The 20,486-nt window shown below is 39.6% G+C and overlaps 2 protein-coding genes across 3 annotated transcripts in view; one reads left to right on the plus strand and one right to left on the minus strand.

Annotated features, from left to right (window-relative positions):
• The window catches only part of LOC140187440 (uncharacterized), a 217,492-nt gene extending 198,664 nt beyond the window's left edge, over nucleotides 1-18,828 (plus strand). The window contains exons 16-18 of the mRNA XM_072242765.1: nucleotides 2,108-2,169; nucleotides 4,246-4,312; nucleotides 11,366-18,828. Of these exons, the coding sequence (XP_072098866.1) occupies nucleotides 2,108-2,169; nucleotides 4,246-4,312; nucleotides 11,366-11,423 (187 nt within the window). The 3' untranslated portion in view covers nucleotides 11,424-18,828. The remainder of the gene's footprint in view (nucleotides 1-2,107; nucleotides 2,170-4,245; nucleotides 4,313-11,365) is intronic.
• The window catches only part of LOC140187371 (splicing factor U2AF 65 kDa subunit-like), a 50,113-nt gene continuing 41,164 nt past the window's right edge, over nucleotides 11,538-20,486 (minus strand). For both annotated transcript variants that reach the window (XM_072242645.1, XM_072242644.1), the window contains exons 10-11: nucleotides 18,372-18,620; nucleotides 11,538-12,027 (exon numbers count right to left, since the gene is read on the minus strand). In XM_072242645.1, the coding sequence (XP_072098746.1) occupies nucleotides 11,896-12,027; nucleotides 18,372-18,620 (381 nt within the window). In that variant the 3' untranslated portion in view covers nucleotides 11,538-11,895. The remainder of the gene's footprint in view (nucleotides 12,028-18,371; nucleotides 18,621-20,486) is intronic.

Here is a 20,486-nt window from a genome sequence, read left to right on the forward strand (position 1 = left end):
TGTGGAGCATATGGTCACGATTCTAATTTAATCTGAAATCCCCTCTTTGTCCTGGCAATGGCCTTATGGAGGTCATACCTGGACTAATTTTATAGCTCTGGGTCACCAGAACAAAATGCCACAGACCTCGCCCTTAGAAGATTGCATATCTCCTGGTTCAACCTGAGGTTTTGGTTAGGTAGGACTCAGAAAGTTTTTCTGTATACACATTTGTCCATGCATGTCTTTATGAAATCAGTGGCATAGAATGACGAATCCTTGAATATAGTCTACTCCAATTAGTATGGTAGTATGATGAAGGAAGGGTAAAGTAGAAGCTTTTCAGTGCACTAGCTATCACAAATGTATACCGGCATATATTGTTGCAGAGGTTGAATCAAATTCACTCAGCAGAGGTACACTTCAAAAGAACAGTGACTTGTGTTCCAGAATCTATAAAAGCAGATAATTGTTCTTTGTTTAAATTGTTTCCTAATTTCCTGGAGGTTTCACTTTGTGAAAAATAGAAGGCAAAGATATGTTCACTTACCTTGATGTCTATAGACAGCCTTACTTCACTCTTTTTGATGTTTGAATATGATCCTCACTCTCACTCTTCTAATATATGTGCCGATGCAAGTCCAAATACCCCCAATCATCTCCTTTCTTATGTTGTAATTTAAATCTGTATCTTTTGAATAGTGACTCTACTGTCATCAGAATCATAATGTGCAGAAAGAATCTATTCATCTTATTGAGCTTCTGCTAGCTCTACTATAGAACTATGCAGTGATTCTAAAATTACTGCTCATTTCCCTAACCAATGCAATGCTTTCCTTCCAAATATAAATCTAACATGATTAAGCATTTGTAATAATCCCTCTGTTTTCTAAATTCATAGATCAAATTTTCTGGATATCATTCATTTATTTTGATTAATTTATTTAATATTTCTTTATTTTAAATTGATATTATTTTATTTTTGATGTTCATCATAAATTTATAAAAACTTCAAGCAAATTAATTAATATTTCAGCTATGGCACCATTGCTATCTATGATTCTATCACCAAATTTCACAATGGCTTTATTCCCATTCCAATTTTCTTCTTGTAGTTACACACCTGTGGAAAATTTTACTCCTGTATTCCTTCATAATTTACTCTTCCTTTTGTTTAACCTTTCATTTATTTTAACTTGTCTCCTTAATTCATTGAAACATATTGTGTTGTTTTCTACATCTTTAGTTTCTCAGTAGAAATTAGTTTATTCTTGATTTTTGTATGCAATAGATTTTAATGTTCTCCATTCAACATTATTTTAAATGTTTGTCTTCTACATCATGAAATTCTTTGACACTCATTTTATGTTTCCTAATTCTAATCTCTCCCTTTGAAAATCAGCCTTAATCCAATCTTTTATCCTGGTCTTGATATGCTTTTGTCCTTCTCAGTTATTAATTATGATCCATTTTGGTCCTACTGACTGACAGCTAAAATAAATCAAAGAGAGGGAAATATAGCAAACTATGAATGCAAGGTAAAAGGTAATATATTGTTTACTTTCTGGTGAGAAATATTGAATAGAACTAGTATGTGGCTTGTTGACATTATTGCTTACAAACAGAATTTTTAATATTGTTCACTTCAGAGCTTGCCACCAGATTGTGATCTTGTTTTTTAAAATTTCTTTACCAGTACTTAACTCGCATGTTCATTCCACAGTTAAATGAAATACTAATGGGTTCCACTGACATATAAATAATTTTTTAAGTGTTAAAAATGTCTGAAATATAAAACAATTAAAATCAAATTACTAACAAATAATTCTAAAGTTGAATTAATATATAAGAAGTTACTTGCTTTCTATAATCCATAAATGGGACCTCCAATCCAAACTAGGTTTGACCTACTGTGGGGTCAGGGTAGTGATTTTCCCCAGCAGCATATCCCATGAAGCCTGGGATTGGACAAGGGGAGTAAATCCCCTTGTAATGAATGCTTTTGAATTACTTCAGAATCGCCAGCCCAGATCACTGTCTCTTTCTAATCAATTTCCCTTATGAATTCTCACTTTATTTGCTGCTTTGTGAATTTTTATTTGTTGTGTTTTGTACTTTCTGAACACAGGTTTAGTGAGGTGAAGAATTTGATAGATTCTCTTCCAAGGCAGTTGCCATGGAGATCTTCATGTAAGTAACTGTTAAGCTTTTTGTATCTTCTGGGCCTTTATTAATATTAAATAACAAATTGACCAGGCATGATATAATGAAAGGAAGGTTCACAATCATCTATGCCCTAGGCTTATATTTCAAAGTAAATTTATTATGTACTTTGAGATTCATTTTCTTGCAGGCATTTACAGGAAAATAAAGAAATACAATACAATTTGTGAATAAATAATGTATGTGAACAAAGACTGGCAAAAAACAATGTGAATAAAAAGAACAAGTGTGCAAATAAAAAAATAGTGAGAACATGATTTGTAAAGAGTCCTTGAAGTGAGCTGTGGTGAGTGAAGTTATCCACATCGGTTCAAGACCCTAATGGTTGTAGGATAATAATTATTCCTGAACCTGGTGGTGTGGGACCTTAGGCTTTTATACCTCCTGCCTGATGGCAGTGGCAAGAAAAGAGCATGGCCTGGATGGTGGAGACTGCAATTCTGGGTGCTGCTTTCTTGTGGCAGAACTCCATGTAAATGAACTCCATGTAAATGAACTCCATGTAAATGAACTCCATGTAAATGAGCTCCATGGTAGGGAGGTCTTTGCTTGTGATGGTTTGGGCTGTATCCACCACTTTCTGTGGCGTTTCCATTCCCGAGCATTGATGTTTCTGTACCAGGTCACGATACCAGGATATTCTCCACTGTGCACCTATAGAAATCTGTCAAAGCCTTTAGTGACATGTCAAATCTTTGCAAACTTCAAAGAAAGTTGAGGCACTATGAACCTTCTTTGTGATGGCACTTGCATGCTGGGCCCAGGATATAATATTCTAATATGACGAAGCCAAAGAATTTAAAGCTATTTACTGTGCTTTATTATTATATGGGTCCTGACGAAGGGTCTCGGCCTAAAACGTCGACTGTACCTCTTCCTAGAGATGCTGCCTGGCCTGCTGCGTTCACCAGCAACTTTGATGTGTGTTACTGTGCTTTATTATTATTTTCCAAACTTCTCAAATTATATAAAGGACAACTTCCATCAATGCTCCTCCTCCCCTTCTTACTCCATCCTTTATTTATTTATTTCCTTTTTTTTCTTCTCTCTCTGTCCCTCACTCCTTGCCTTCTCTCCATCTTCCTCTGGTTCTCCCCTCCCACTTTCTTTCTCCCTAGGCCTCCCATCCCACAATCCTTTCCCTTCTCCAGCCTTGTATCACTTTTGCCAATCAACTTTCCAGCTCTTAGCTTCATCCTTCCCCCTCTGGTCTTCTCCTATCATTTCGTATCTCTCCCTCCCCCTTCCACTTTCAAATCTCTTACCATCTCTTCTTTCAGTTAGTCCTGACAAAGGGTCTCGGCCCGAAACGTCGACTTTGTACTTCTCCCTATAGATGCTGCCTGGCCTGCTGCGTTCTACCGCCAGTTTGTGTTATGTCAGTATGAACTGGGTGACAAAGAAATGTGTTTTTAATCTTAATTCATTTTTTTTGGATGAGCTAGTGGAATTGCCACAATGGTGAGAAACAATATTATGTTTTCAAATATTTTTATGGTTAAATTACAGACCTTATTTTGCAAATGCCAATAAGTGAATGATTCTTGAGCTAGAGTTAAAACTGAATCTCTCTTTCCTAAGCTGCATTTGTACCTGAGTTTGCCTTCGAAGCTTTAAACCTATTTAGAAGCTCCATTATTTCACAAAAGGACATAGCACTTGAATTACACCAGTGTGCACATGGTACTTTATCCTTTAGTTTAATTCTTGAAAATTTGATTTCCCAGATTCTGAGGATTTGTCAGAACTTATATTCCTTCTGTGCTTTCACAGCTTCAAGGTTAGATACCTATTATCAGCCTGATTATATCACAGCTCACCCAATTACTTTTGTTTAAAATAGAACCTGGATATCTTGCATGCTCTATCTACATATTCCAGAGAGGGCCTGTACTTTGCTGTACTGCCCTATATTCTATGTTCTATAAAGAATAGTACAACTAATGCTAATAAATGGAATACTTAAAACAATTCCAAACTTTGCTTAGAGTTTGGAGCTTGTCCTGTGTCTACATTTATGCTGTATTTGTCCAAACCTTGCAGGTACAACATCAGCAAGTTTGACCCCAGTGGCTGATTATGGATGCCATCCACAGACACACTGCAATAGGTAAGGGAGAAGTAAATATGCTGGAAAACATCATTCAGGTTTCATTATTATCTTTATACTATTTCCTGGGATCTATACTATATCACTTGTGACTGCTATTATCACTGCTTTGTAATATGTCTGGTGCATTCTTCTGTTGAGTTTTCACTCATGTTTCTTATTCCACCTTTAAAGATGTTCAGAAACCTCATATTAGCATTGCATTATTAAAGTACCTTTCTTCTTATTCCCATCAATCTGATATGGACAGAACAAAATATTTCAATATAAAAGATTCTTGTAGCCCTGAAGTATCTTAAGTGCAAAGCTATTCTGCTTTATCTTTAAGTCCTAACTGACTACAACAATACTTCTCCATCAGCCATTAATTAATGCAATGTTTTTTTCTCTGTTAAAGCTGCAGTATCTTTCTTTGCTCGACTACATAGTCTGAGGACATTTTATAGATCCACTTGATAAAATATATTTTAGCATTAAGCTACAAAAAGGTTCAAAGCTATATATATTTACACTGTGCAGAATTATCTATTTTCACCCAGGATTTCAGTTGAACCACTTCTGTTCTATGTCAACTGGTATAGAGAGAGAAGCTGTATGGGGAACAGGTCAATAATATTAGTTTGAACCTTTATGAAGGTAGTTGACCTTCATCGTTAACTCCCCCCCCACCTCCTGTATTCCCCGTCATAGAAGTTGCCTAACTTGCGAAGTATTTGTAGTATTTTTTGTTTTTGTTTGATTTTCAGCATCTGTAATATTTAACTTTTAATTTTGAACCACTCCTGTTGCTTGCTAATTGCTTCAGCTAAGCACCTAATGAAGCTAGTGTAAATACTAGAGATTGCTGCTGGTTCATATGGAACAAAGCCCGAAGTAGAAATGGTATATACCATTTCACTCTCTATTTTGATGCTATTCATGAAATGGGAACAGGAATAGGCTCCCTAGCCCTTCTATCCTTTATTGGCATTGATTGAGATTGTTGTTGATCTTGGCTGTATAATAGAAACATTATTATCTGGTATACATGGGAAATTCAGGGGGGGGAGATGATGCTAGCTAGTCAAATATACTGGCCGATAATTAAATATATTTTCACTAATCCTCAGAGGCAGGATTGATGAACATTTGGAGAGATATAATCTGATTAGGGATAGTCAGCATGGCTTTGTCAAGGGCAGGTCGTGCCTTACAAGCCTGATTGAATTCTTTGATGATATAACAAAACACATTGATGAAGGTAGAACAGTGATTGTAGTGTATATGGATTTCAGTAAGGCATTTGATAATGTTCCCCATGCAAGGCTCATTCAGAAAGTAAGGAGACCTTACTTTGTGGATCCAGAATTGGTTTGCTCGCAGAAGGCAAGGGGTAGTTGCAGATGCTTCATATTCTGCATGGAGGACAGTGACCAGTGGTGTTCCGCAGGGATCTGTTTTGGGACTCGTCCTCTTTGTGATTTTTATAAATGACCTGCATGAGGAAATGGAAGGGTGGGTTAGTAAGTTTGCTGATGACATAAAAGTTGAGGGTGTTGTGGATAATCTGGAAGGCTGTCAGAGATTACAGCAGGACATTGATAGGATGCAGAACTGGGCTGAGAAGTGGCAGTTGGGGTTCAACCCAGATAAGTGTGAAGTGGTTCATTTTTGTAGGTCACATTTGCAGACGGAATATAATATTAATGGTAAGACGCTTGGCAGTGTAGAGGATCAGCGGGATCCTGGTGTGTGGTGTGTTGGCCTTCATCAACTGTGAGATTGACTTCAAGAGCCATGAGGTAATATTATAGCTATATAAGACCTTAGTTAGTCCCCACTTGGAGTACTGTGTTCAGTTCTGGTCACCTCACTTTAGGAAGGATGTGGATACTATAGAAAGAGTGCAGAGGAGATTTACAAGGATGTTACCTGAATTGGAGAGTGTATCTTATGAGAATAGGTTGAGTGAACTTGGCCTTTTCTCCTTGGAGTGATGGAGGATGAGAGGTGACCTGATAAAGGTGTATAAGATGACAAGAGGCATTGATGATTGTGTGAATAACCTCAGGGCTGATATTGCTAACACGAGGGGCCATAGTTTTAAGGTATTTGGAAGGAGGTACAGGAGGGGTGTCAGGAGTAAGTTTTTCACACAGAGAGTGTTGGGTGAGTGTGGAATACACTGCCTGCAATGGTGGTAGAGGTGGATACAATAGGGTCTTTTAAGAGACTCTTAGATAGGTACATAGAACTTGGAAAAATGCAGTAGGAAAATTCTAGGCAGTCTCTAGCGTGGGTTACATGGTCGGCACAACTTTGTGGGCTGAAGGGCCTGTAATGTGATGTAGATTTTCATGTTCAATGTTAAAGTCATTAGTTCATTGACTTGTTAAACATAAACAGTAGCTTCTAACCTCTGGTGGAAACGCAAACACATTTGAGCAGATCTGCCACTAACAGAACTTGTGAATCACCCTTGTTCCTGCATGGCTCTATGTGGTCCTTCTCTGCAAACCCAGCTCCCAGCACTTCAGCTTAGTCGAATGCAACAGAGGTGCTGCCTCAGACTCCAAACAACAGCTCATTGCACAATGTATCAGCTATGATACCAGACAAACCCCCTTGTTCTGTAAGAATGTGGTGAGACCCATGTTTTCCACTTTTGAGGGAAAAGTTTGATTTCTGTTCCAAAGACAGAATTGTAGTACTCTATGTACAGCAATCGAAAGCTGAGTGTCTAGAGTGTAGCTTAAGCTTATGACTCAAAGTTACCACTTGATTTCAAGTTAATCTCTTATCATACCCCTTTTATAGTATCGAGGCCTTTCGTTGGTCAGGGTCCACGATGGATATTGCATTGTAGTTGTTTACATGATGTGCAAGCTAGGGTTGTACAACATGGAGAGAAAGCTGTTGCCCATGCAGCAAACTCCCCCTCTCCACGCCTCTGTTGAATCCAAAGGAACGTCAGAGACCGATATAGTTTAGCACCAGTGGCATGGCAGGGGTTGCCAGTCAGCATTGAACTTAACGTAGGACTGCCTTAGGGATGCCAGCTCTAGATTTTTCCCTTGGGGTTTACTCCTGAAGCCTTCCCCATGAGTGGGTATCGCTGCAAGGCAGCAAAGGTTTGAGATCAGAAATTTGAGATCACACTAGATTTTCATTCTCCTAGATGAGTTGCCACAAAGCCATCAATTCTGTCATCCAAATCAGTGATGTATAACGTAAAAGGTGTTTGCAACACAGACCCCTGTGGAACACAACTACTGTACTCACCAACAGCCAACCAGAGGAGGCTCCCTTTATTCCCATTCTTGCTTTCTGCCAATTGGCCAATACTCTATCCAAGCTAATATCTTTTCTGGGCTCTTAACGTCAAAGAATTACAACAGATTTGTCAGGCAAGTTTTTCTCTTAAGGATACCATGCTGAATTTGGCCTATTTTATCATGTGCCTCTGTATAAAACCATATCCTTAACAATTGACTCCAACATCTTACCAACCGCTGACGTTGGAGTAACTGGCCTATAATTTCCTTTCTTCTGCCAGTCTCCCTTCTTGAAGAATGGAGTGACATTTGGAATTTTCCAGTCTTCTGGAACCACGCCAGAATCCATTGATTCTCTAAAGATCATTACTAATGCCTCCATAATCTCTTCAGCCACTTCTTTCAGAACTCTGGGGTGTTGACCATCTGATCCAGGTGATTTATCTACCTTCAGACTTAACGGTTTTCAAAGCACTTTCTCCCTAGTAATAGCAACTTCAGTCACTTCTGCATGCTGACACTTTCAAACTTCTGGAATACTGCTAGTGTCTTCCACAGTGAAAACTGATGCAAAATACTTATTCAGTTTATCTGCCATTTCCTCATCCCCCATTACTTCCTCTCTAGCTTCATTTCCTAGTCCTCTGGTATCTACTCTCACCTTTTACACTTGATATATTTGAAAAAACTTGCTATCTACTTTTAATATTGGCTAGCTTACCTTCATATTCAATTTCTTCCTTCTTTATGACTTTTTAGTTCCCTTCTGTTGGTTTTAATGTTTCCCAATCCTCTATATTACTTGCGCTCTCTTTGGCTTTTATGTTGGCTCTGTCTTCTCTGTCAGTCATGGTTGTGTTATCCTTCCTTTGAATACTACTTCTTCTTTGAGATGTATCTATCCTGCACCTTCTGAATTGCTCTCAGAAACTCCATCCACTGTTGCAGTGCCATCATTCCTGCTAATGCCCTCTTCGAATCAACTTTGGACAGCTCCTCTCTCATGCCTCTGTAATTCTCTTTACTCCACTGCAATATTAACTCTATCTTCTCCCTCTGTCATAATCTGATCATGGTCCCCTAAGGTTTCCTTTATTTTAAGCTCTATAATCAATTCCAATTCATCGTACAACACCCAATCCAGAAAAACTGATCCTCTAAAAAACCATCTCGAAAGCATTCTACAAATTTCCCCTAATATACTAATGTTGCAAAAAAAAAAGCGCCATAGATTCACCATAACAACAGGAGTTCTGCAGATGCTGGAAATTCAAGCAACATACATAAAAGTTGCTGGTGAATGCAGCAGGCCAAGCAGCATCTCTAGGAAGAGGTACAGTCGACGTTTCAGGCCGAGACCCTTCGTCAGGACTAACTGAAGGAAGAGTGAGTAAGAGATTTTAAAGTGGAAGGGGGAGGGGGAGATCCAAAATGATAGGAGAAGACAGGAGGGGGAGGGATGGAGCCAAGAACTGGACAGGTGATTGGCAAAAGGGATATGAGAGGATCATGGGACAGGAGGCCCAGGGAGAAGGAAAAGAGGGAGGGGGGGGAAAAACCCAGAGGATGGGCAAAGGGTATAGTCAGAGGGACAGAGGGAGAAAAAGGAGAGAGAGAGAGAATGTGTGGCTGAGCCGTTATTTATTTACACATTCGTCCAATCAGAACAGCTCCCATCTTCCCCAATACTGGTGCCCATGCCCCACAAATTCAAAACCACTTCTCCCACACCAATCTTTGAGCCACACATTTAGTTCTCCGATCTTAACTGTGTCATTTTGCATGTGGCTCAGGTAGGGAACTGGATTACTTTCTCGGTTCTGTTGTAATTTAGTACCTAGCTGCTCAAATTTCCTGTGAAACCTCTTTCCTTTTCTTTCTACATAGTTGGTACCCACATGAACCACGGCAATAGGATCTTTCCCCTCCCACTCCAAATCAGATGTCTTGAACCTGGGCACCAGACAGCTTTCAGGATTCTTAATTCTTGCGACAGAATTGTGTCTATTCCCCGATTATCCTATCAGCAATTATAACCACATTTCTCTTCTCCCACCCAGCTGTGAATGGCTATCTGAGCCACAGTTTGCTTGCTCATCCTTCCAACTGCCCCCACGCTCATCCTCAGAGGGAATAATCTCAAACTTGATGGGACTGAGGCTTCTCTGGCACTACCTCTTAGATTTACCTACTTGCCTTATTTGCAGTCACACCCTCTTGTCCCTAGCCACAGACTGAATTTGAAGTAGTTAATGTGTTGGGTGTGCTGCTTCCTGAAACAGTGTCCAGGAAACTCTTGCCCCTCCCTGATGCATCATAGTGTTGAAAGTCATCAGCTTTGAGCCTGAGATCCTAGAGCAGTCAACACTGCTGCAGGTGTGGTCACTAGGAACAACAATTGGGTCCACCAGCTCCCACATCATGCACCTACAACACATCACCTGATCCTGCAGCTCTATTTAATTTCATTTGTTGTAATCTGGATTGTTTTGTTTAAGAAAACTAATACTATATAAAAACCCCTAACCACGAGAAAATCTGCAGATGCTAAAAAAAACACCCTTACCTGCTACTGACCAGTGCCTCCTTGCCAAAGCCTTGGTTCTGAGATCAAATATGCAACCCAAAATCAAGATAGAAAACAACTTAGAACTTTTATCATTTATAATCTAAAATAAAATCAGCCTGAGAAAATGGTTTACTGGACAATATATTGAAATATGATGAAATTGGAATCTGAGACTTGGAAGAAAATCCTCAATATATTACACATAGTTCAAGCAAATAAATTGCGTAATTTGCTACCATTATTTCTTGATTAATATTGTTAAACATGCTGGTATTTATTGGATTTGTGCACCCCCAAAGGTCAACATCCAAAATGTTGACTGTTTATTCGCCTCCATAGATGCTGCCTGATTTGCTGAGTTTCTCCAATGTTTTGTGTGCGTTGCACAAGATTTCCAGCATCTGTAGAACCTTTTGTGTTTGTGCCTGAGTAAAATCTTTAGAATTGCTATCTATATTTGCATGGTACAACAAAACTGTGTACTGTGTTCTATCAACAGTAGTTTAGGCACTATGCAAGACCACAAATTACAGAATACATCCAATTTAGCTTACAATTTTGCACTCCAGTAGCTGTGGATTGTGCAGATTTGAGCCTGTGGCCATTTGGTTTATGCATCCCCATCCATCCCTCCTCTTACTGATCTTTAGGGAATTTTCCTCCTTTAAATCAGGAATGAAATACATTTCTCCTTCTCCGAAAGGCTTTGATGTTGGCTTTTGAAGTGGAAATTGGTATCTAGCAGATAACACCAGCATTCAACCTATGTAAAATTTATTATGTTGTGAAACACTGGAGAAAGGATCTACACAATTCATACAAAAATTACACCAATAACCAGATGAGTTTTAAAATTATGAAGTTGTGGGAAAAATTGACTAAATTAGTTTTTTTGAAGAGTAAACAAATTACACAAAGTCTTACCAGACGGTGATTAAGTAGAGATAATGGGATAGATTTCTGCATTTGCCAGGTGCCTTGAACAACACTCAAAATAGTCAATAAAATCTCATTACAGCATTCTTCACTAGTTAAAAGTAAAAGAGTGAGGCCTGTTAAACGTGCACAGTAAGTCAGCCAAGTTTTGGAATAAGCACACAATCTTCCTCACTGAATCTCTTTCATATTTTCTAAAGGAGGCTTCTTGGCCTTGTTCTATAACAGTGTCATCAAGTGTGATATAAACATCATTCATACTCTGTTATTAAAATAATAAATCTCTGTTTACAGTCGTTCCAGAATTGAAGATGCCAGATTATATGCTGCCCAGCACTTTGTGAAGAAATAATACAATTGTTGGATGCGTTAGAATAAAAACAGTATCAAAACAAATCCAGAGAAGAAAAATGCCATTGGTCCAGACCACCGTAAGGAGCTTTTACGCATAACTAGCACAACTAAGTTTCCATTTCAGAAGTTTATTAGTTGAAACCAGGTACAGTGTTCAAATACTGGTTTCACCAGTCTGACAGAATCAGCAGTTACAGAATTTGCTGTTCCTCCCCAAAAAGTCAAAAGAAAGAAAGGCCCAACACTATAAAAAAGATACAATTCCATTTACAAGTTTTTTTTGCTATTACAGTTCCTGCAACATGGATATTTACGCAGAATACTATAACGACATCAAGACATCCATGCTAAAAATAAACTGAATTTGACTACTACAAACTACTGAAACCTATGCTATTTTATACAGATCTAGTTAGAACTATAAACAAAGCTTTAGTCAGAAATGTTGACAGCAAGGTGGCTGCGTGTTCTTAGAAGTCACGTCTGTGGTACAGCTCTGGGTCATAATACTTGGTAACTACAACTCTATTGGCAAACTTTCTGCCTGTTAGTGCTTGCATTGCTTTTTGGCAGTCTAGAGGAGAGATGAATTCTACAAATATCTGTTGAGAGGAAAAAAAAGTTAACAGTAAGCCAAATGAACTGTATTCAAGACATAATATATAAACAAGTACTGCAATAAAAGGCTGCCCTGCTTCAAAATGAAACCTAGAACTAGACCTCTATATTACTAATTGCTGTGGTACCGAAACATGTGCTTATTTGCATTTCTCCTGTTTAACTGGAATGTCCATCAAGTCATGAGAGAGAAGTTGGCCAGAATTGATTGGAATAGATCACTGGCAGGGATGACACCAGAGCAGCAATGCTTGGAATTTCTGGAATCTACTCAGAAGGCACAGGATATATACATCCCAAAGAACAGGAATATTCTAAACACAAGATGGCACAACCATGCCTAATGTGGAAAGTCAAAGCCAACATAACAGCCAAAGAGAGGGCAAAAATTAGTGGGAAGTTAGAGAACTGGGAAGCTTTTAAAAACCAACAGAAGGAAACAAAAAAAGTCATGAAGGTAAAGATAGAATTTGAAAGTTACAAGGATACCGAAAGTTTCTTCAGATACATAAAGCGTAAAAGAGAGGTGACAGTGGGTATCGGTCCGCTGGCAAATGATGCTGGAGAGGTAGTTATGGGGGACAAGAAAATGCTGGACCAACTAAGTATTTTGCATCAGTCTTCACTGTGAAAGACACTAGTAGTATGGTGGAGGATCCAGGTGTCAGGGAGCATGAAATGTGTGAAGTTAGCATTACTAAAAAGGTTCTTGGGAAACTCAAGAGTCTGAAGGTAGATAAGTCAACTGGACCAGATGGTATACACCACAAAGTTCTGAAAGAGGTGGCTGAAGAGATTGTGGAGCTTTTAGTAATGATCTTTCAAGAACTACTAGATTCTGGAATGGTTTTGGACGATTGAAAAATTGCAAATGTCACTTCACTCTTCAAGAAGGGAGAGAGGTAGAAGAAAGAAAATTATAGGCTGGATAGTCTGGCCTCAGTGGTTGGGAAGAAGTTGGAGTTGATTGTTAAGGATGGGGTTTTGGGGTACTTGGAGGCACATAATAGTCTGTAGTCAGCATAGTTTCCTCAAGGGAAAATCTTACCTGACAAATCTGTTGGAATTCTTTGAAGAAATAATAAGCAGGATAGACAAAGGAGAACCAGTTGATAATGGGTACTTGGATTTTAGGAAAGCCTTTAACAAGATGCCACACAAGAGGCTCCTTAAAAAGCTATAAGCCCAAGGTATTACAGGGAAGATTCTAACATGGATAAATTAGTGATTAATTGGCAGGAGGCAAAGAGTGGGAATAAAGGGAGCCTTTTCTGCTTGGCTGCCGGTGACTAGTGGTGTTCCACTGGGGTCTGTGCTGGGACCGATTCTTTTTATGTTATATGCTAATGATTTGGATGATGGAATTAATAGTTTTGTTGCAAAGTTTGCAGACGATACAAGGATAGGAGGATGGGCAGGTAGTTTTGAGGAAATAAACTCAGAAGGACAGACAGATTAGGAGAATAGGCAAATAACTGGCAGTTGAAATACAGTGTCAGGAAGTGTGGTCATGCAATTTCTTAGAAGAAATGAAGGGTTTACTTTTTCTAAATGGAGAGAATACAAAAAACTGAGGTGCAAAGGGATTTGAAAATCCTTGTGCAGGATTCCCTAAAGATTAGCTTTCAGGTTGAGTCTCTGGTGAGGAAGGCAAATGCAATGTTCACATTCATTTCAAGAGGACTAGAATATAAAAGCAAGGATATAATGTTGAGACTTGATAAAGCACTGCTGAGCAGTTTTGGGCCCCTTATTTTAGGATGTGCTGAAGCTGGAAAGGGTTCAAAGGAAGCTCATGAAAATGATTCCAGGTTTAAATGACATCATATGAAGAGCGCTTGGTGGCTCTGGGCTAGAATTCAGAAGAATGAGGGGTGACCTAATTGAAACCTATCAAATGGTGAAAGGCCTTGATAAGAGTGGATGAGGAGCGCATGTTTGCTACAGTTGAACAGTGTAAGACCAGAGCACACAAACTCAGAATAGAAGGGCGTCCTTTTAGAATGGAAATGAGGAGGAAGAATTTCTTTAGCCAGAGGGTAGTGAATCTGTGGAATTCGTTGCCACAGGCAGTTGTGGAGGCCAAGTCTTTATGTATATTTAAGGCAGAGGTTGATAGATTCTTGATTGGTCAGGGCATGAAGGGATACAGGGAGAAGGCAGGAGATTAGGACTGAAAGGAAAAATGGATCAGCCATGATGGTGTAGCAGACTCAATGGGCCAAATGGCCTAATTCTGCTCCTATATCTTATGGCCTCACAGTCTTATATAAGTAATTTGCAACTGCTACATCAGTGCATGTAGACAAGGCTCAAGTTTCTATTCACCTTTTACCTGTAAAGATAACTAATAAAGGGAGCTTGCCCTATTAACTTAACCCCTCCATCTTGGATCCCCAACCCAATGCTAAGTATAGTGTTTGTTGGGGAAGGGTGGAAGATGAGGAAGAGTAAAATCCATGGACCTGGCTACAGTTTGCATCTAAGACCAACTTCTGTATCTATTGAGCATGAATAATCAAGGAAATCCTAGTCACTTGTTCAAAACAAACCCCAATTATAAAGTTAAAAACCAGAATAAAAATAATAAACATATTCTAAATCAAAATTTAAAATCACTTTGCTTGGTGATTTCAACTTCTCTGATATTAACCAGCATCTCCTTAGTGCAAACGATTTAGAATGGACAGAATTTGTTCGATGTGTGCAGGAAGAATTCCTGAACTGGGATGAGGCAACGGACCAGGTCAGGTGTCAGATCTATTAATGGGAGAACATTTCAGAGATAGTGTCCACAACTTCCTGACCTTTTGGTGAGGAATAGGAGCAAACGGTATGGGAAAGTATTTAAAAACGCAAACACAAGGAAATCTGCAGATGCTGGAATTTCAAGCAACTTTTATGTGTGTTGGGAAAGTATTTAATTGGGGGAAGAAGAATTATCACAATATTGGGCAGGAATTTAGGAGTGTAAATCTGGAAGAAATGTATTCAGGGAAATCCATAAAAATGAAATGAGGAGCATGTTTAGAGAGAACTTGCATGGCCTTCTGGATAGGTTTGTTTATTGAGGCAGGGAAACGATGGTAAGGTGAAGGAATCACAGTTGACAAGAGATGTGAAATACCTGGTCAAGACAAAGAAAGAAACTTACTTGTTTAGGAAGCATGGATCAGACAGGGCTTGAGAGTTACAAGGTAGATAGGAAGGAGTTGAAAAATGGACTTAGGAGAGCTAGAAGGGGGAATGAGAAGGCCTTGGGAAGTAGGATTAGGAAAACCCTCAAGGCATTCTACTCCTTCAAGTTGATCCCCTCCAAGCTGACAGCCAAACTTCGCCAGCTTGGTATCAGCTCATCCCTCTGCAATTGGACCTTGGACTTTCTGACTAACAAGATTCCAGTTAAGTTAGACAACCTCTCCTCCTCCACTCTCACCCTGAACACTGGTATGCCTAAAGGCTGTGGGCTGAGCCCTCTTCTGTACTCCCTTTTCACCTATGACTGCGTTCCTGTACATGGTTCTAACTCCATAATCAAGCTTGCAGACGACACCACGGTGGTTGGCCTGATCAGAGGGGATGACAAGATGGCCTACAGGGATGAGGTCCAGCACCTGGCCATGTGGTGTGCTGACAACAACCTGGCCCTTAACACCCAGAAGACCAAGGAGATCATTGTGGACTTCAGGCATGCTAGAAGCCACACTCACATCCCCATCTACATCAACAGAGCTGTAGTGGAGTGTGTATCAAGCTTCAAATTCCTTGATGTCCACACTTCCGAGGATCTCACCTGGTCCCTGAACTCCTCCATCCTGATCAAAAAGGTGCAACAGCGCCTTTATTTCCTGAGGAGCATCAAGAAAGCTCACCTCTGTCCCAGGATACTGACGGACTTTTACCACTGTACCACTGAGAGCATACTCACCAACTGCGTCTCAGTGTGGTATGGCAATTGTCCCTATTGGACTGTAAAGCACTCCAGCGTGTGGTGAAAACTGCCCAACAGATTATCAGCACCCAATTGCCCACCACTGAGAACATCTACCGTAAGCGCTGCCTGGGCAGGGCGAAAAGCATTATCAAGGATGCATCTCACCCTAACCATGGACTTTTTACTCTCCTCCCATCTGGTAGGCGCTACAGGAGCCTCCGCTCCCGCACCAGCAGGCACAGGAAGAGCTTCTTCCCTGAGGCTGTAACCCTGCTGAACCTCACATCACAGCGCTAAGCAGTATTGCACCCATATTGTACTGTCTCAGTACTTTTATATTTGTGTGCTGTAGCACTTACTTTTTATTCGCAGTTATTTTGTAAATAACACTATTCTTTGCATTTCTGGTAAGATGCTAACTGCATTTCAGTGGCTTTGTATCTGTACTCAGCACAATGACAATAAAGTTGAATCTAATCTAATCTAATTATGTGAAGAAAATGAGGATGACTAGAGTGAAGGTAGGACTGATAAGGGTTAGACGAGGAAATATGTGCCTGCAGATGGAGCAGGTAGGGGAGGTCTTTAATGAATATTTTGCTTCAGTGTTCACCGGGGGAGTGACTTTGATGTTCGTGAGGATAGTGTAAAACAGGCTGATATGCTTGAATATGTCAACGTTAAGAAAGAGGATATGCTGGAACTTTAGAAAGAACATTTGGAGATATCCCCGGGTCCAGATGCCATATACCCCAGGTTACAAGAGAAGCAAGGGAAGACACAGCTGTGCTTCATGACTAGGTGTTCCATCTCTTGTCAGCTATGGTTCCATCACCTTACTATCTTTTCCCTGCCTCAATGGGATTGTTGGGCCTTTGGCAATGATCTTTGCATCCTTACTAGCCACAGGGGTAGTACCGGATGATTGGAAGGTAACAAATATTATTCTTTTGTTCAAGAAAGGGAATAGGTATAACCAAAGGAACTATAGACCAGTGAATCTTGTTTCAGCGGTGGACAAATTATTGGAGAAGATTCTTACAGACAGGACTTACAAGGAAATATGTGCCTGGGGACGTAGGAGGTAGGGGAGGTCCTAAATAAATATGCATTTGCAGAGGCATAGTCTGATTAGAGATAGTCAGTATGGTTTTAAGGGGTAAGTCATGCCTCACGAGCCTGATTGAATTCTTTGAGGATGTAACAAAGCACACTGATGAAAGTAGCGTAGTGAATGTGGTGTATATGGATTTTAGTAGGGTGTTTGACAACTTTCCCCATGGTAGGCTCATTCACAAAGTCAAGTGGCATGGGATCGAGGGAAACTTGGCTGTATAGATACAGAATTGGCTTGCCCACACAGCAGAGGGTGGCCGTAGATGGAGAGATTTCTATCTGGCAGTTGGAGACTACTGATATTCCACAGGGATCTGTTCTGGGACCCGTAATTCTTTGTGATTTTTATAAATGACTTGGAAAAGGAAGTGGATGGGTGGGTAAGTTTGCAGATGATAGAAAGGTTGGTGGAGTTGTGAATAGTATAGAAGGTTGTAGTAGGTTACAATGTGACATTGACAGGGGATGCAGAGCTGGGCTGAGAAGTGGCAGATAAGAGTTTAACCTTGAAAACAATGAAGTGATTCATTTTGGAAGGTCGTATTTGTTGGCAGAATGCAGGTTTAATGGCAAGATTCTTAGTAGTATAGAGGAACAGAGGGATCTTGGAGCCCATGTCTATAGACCCCTCAAAGATGCTGCACAAGTTGATAGGGTTGTTAAGGTGGTGTATGGTGTGTTGGCTTACATTAGTTAGGTGATCGAGTTCAAGAACTTTGAGGTAATGTTGCAGCTCTCATTAGACCACATTTGGAATATCGTGTTCAGTTCTGGTTGCTTCATTATGAAAGCTTCAGAAAGGGTGCAGAGGAGATTTACCACGATGCTCCCTGGATTCGACAGCATGTCTTATGAGGATAGCTTGAGAGAGCTAGGGCTTTTCCCTCTGGTGAGGTGACTTGATAGAGCTACACAAGACAAATAATGCATAGAACGATGGCCAGAAACAGGGTGGAAATGGCTAAAACAAGGGAACATAATTTTAAGGTGATTGAGGAAAGGACAGGGGGATTGTCAGAGTTAAGAGAAAGGTGAGTGCACAAAACACCCTACCAGGGGTGGTGTACAGGCAGATAGAGGCATTTAAGATATTCTTCAATAGGCACATGGATGATAGAAAAATGGAGGGCTACGTAGCCGTTAATGGCTAGACTGATCTTAAACGTCGTAGGCCAAAGGGCTTGTACTGCGCTGTAATGTTTATGCTTATCAACTCGACACGCAGAGTTAAGAAAAATGTTGCGATTTGAAAATTAAATCGAAGTGCCATTCTTTTACCTTGCCACAGCCAGGCACTTCTAATCCATCCAGTGGACGAGGGATTTCAATCGATTTCACAGTTCCATATTTGCTGCACTCTTCTCTAATATCTTCCAAAATTTCCTCATACTCTTCATCATCAATAAGTTCGTCTGGTGACACCATGTTTAACAAGCAGAGCACATCAGTGGGCAGCCCTGTGTTCTGAACTTGCATTGTTGGAAGGCCTGGTACCTGCACAGTCACTGGTGTTTGAATAATAGCATTCTGCACAGAAAAATAAAAATTTTAAATCAGCTGTCATCTCCACTTTCCTAGCTGTCCACCACATTACAGTAGGTGGGTGGGAAGAAATATTCTCTATTGCAACTACTGAATATTCCCAGTAACAGTGCTCAAAATAGAAAATGCTGTGTTTCTGTTGGTAAAGATCCATTGAAAAACATTTCATTGTATAACTAAATTTGTACTTCCAATCAGCTGTACAATATATAGTATTTTTGGAAGCAAATGGATTTAATTTACTATCACATCAAGAATTGTTACATTAAACATCGACTGTTTTAATTGCAAACCAAAACAGTGTACTTAAAAACAATGTTTTTACCCACCAAAATGACAAAGGCGAAAATAAGGCAAAAACATTGATGGTAGTATATTTAGCATCAATAGATACAATTGTGTTCAGGTAAAAAAATATATCCATGGTGAATTGGAAGTGGTTATTTGCTAACATTAGGAGCTGCTCAATATACAATAGTCTTATATTGCAGCTGAGCCCCATTATTCTACCAAACTCTTAATGATCACTATCCTTCTGTGCTCCAAAGAATTGAAGCTTCTCTGATCTCATCACATAACTGGTATACCATACACTGTTTTATTCCTGATAACCAATGAAAGATATTCATACTTGTTAGTCAAAACAATTAATTCTTAAGTTGAAGTAGTAAATAAGATCTCTCACTCTCTATGCGGGTGAACTTGCATGAAGTTGACTTTTCTTTGTGATAAATCTAGATTAAAAGTATGCTTGGCTAAGTTAAAGGACTTCTTTGAAAGCATTGTTTCAATCACAAATAGAAGTAAATAACTTTCTGTAGGAAGGAAGGTCACTGAGGCAGATGCTGGACTTCTTCAAATGAAGAATAAAATTAAGTGCTCTGGATTAGTTTTAGATTTTTCCAGCAAGGAACTTAGATATTGCGCAGCATTTAGCACAATGGTATTTCAGCCTGGGGTGTTCCAAAGTTTGGAGCTTAATTCTGGCCCAGTCCGTAAAGAGTTTGTACATTCTCCCCATGACCACATGGGTTTCCTCTGGGTGCTTTGGATTCCTCCCAGTTAGTAGGTTAACTGATCATTGTAAGTTGTCCCGTGATTAGATCAGGGTTAAATGGAAGCGGGGGGCAGGGGAGGTTTGCCGGACAGTGCAACTTGTTGGGCTGGAAGGGCTTGTTCTCTAGATAAAATGCCACCTTCTGGTGACAAACACTCATAGGTTCAAGATTCCATGAAAGATTTACCAACAGTCTTAAATGCAGATGCTGAAGGTCAATACCTGAAAATAATGTCTGCAAAGTGAAGGTGACTGTGAACCTTCTGAACCTTACAGACCCAAAGCTTTCAGGTTCCACCGGGTGCTGAATCAGTTGACTGCAGTCAAAAGTGTTGGGCCATGTATAATTAATTTCCTCTGTAGTTTATGAAAGGAAAGCAATGAGTTCCACTAGCGATTTCTAACTAGTGACTTATAATGAAAGCAGACAGTCTGTGGACCTCAGGGTAGCAGATAGAGGAATGTATTGAAGATGAGGCAACAATCATGAAAGTTTTTATATTACCCATGAGAAAGAATTCAGAATGAATAAGATATTAAGACAATTGCTTAGAGACAAACTCACAGAAGACAATTCAACTAACAAACCAAAATCATCACAATGGGTTGCTGATTTCCTTTATGAACTGATTACTGATTCTGCTCAACATACAATCAATGAATTACATTCATAAAACTCATTTAAATTTATCTGGCATTCAATGTTATCAACAAATTGTAAAATTTAAAATACCCAAGTAAACCAAAAACTGATTCTATACAGGTACACGTGCACCATTGAACACTTCATAATG

Source organism: Mobula birostris, chromosome 24 (genome assembly GCF_030028105.1).
Source record: "Mobula birostris isolate sMobBir1 chromosome 24, sMobBir1.hap1, whole genome shotgun sequence".
NCBI classification, from domain to species: Eukaryota; Metazoa; Chordata; class Chondrichthyes; order Myliobatiformes; family Myliobatidae; genus Mobula; species Mobula birostris.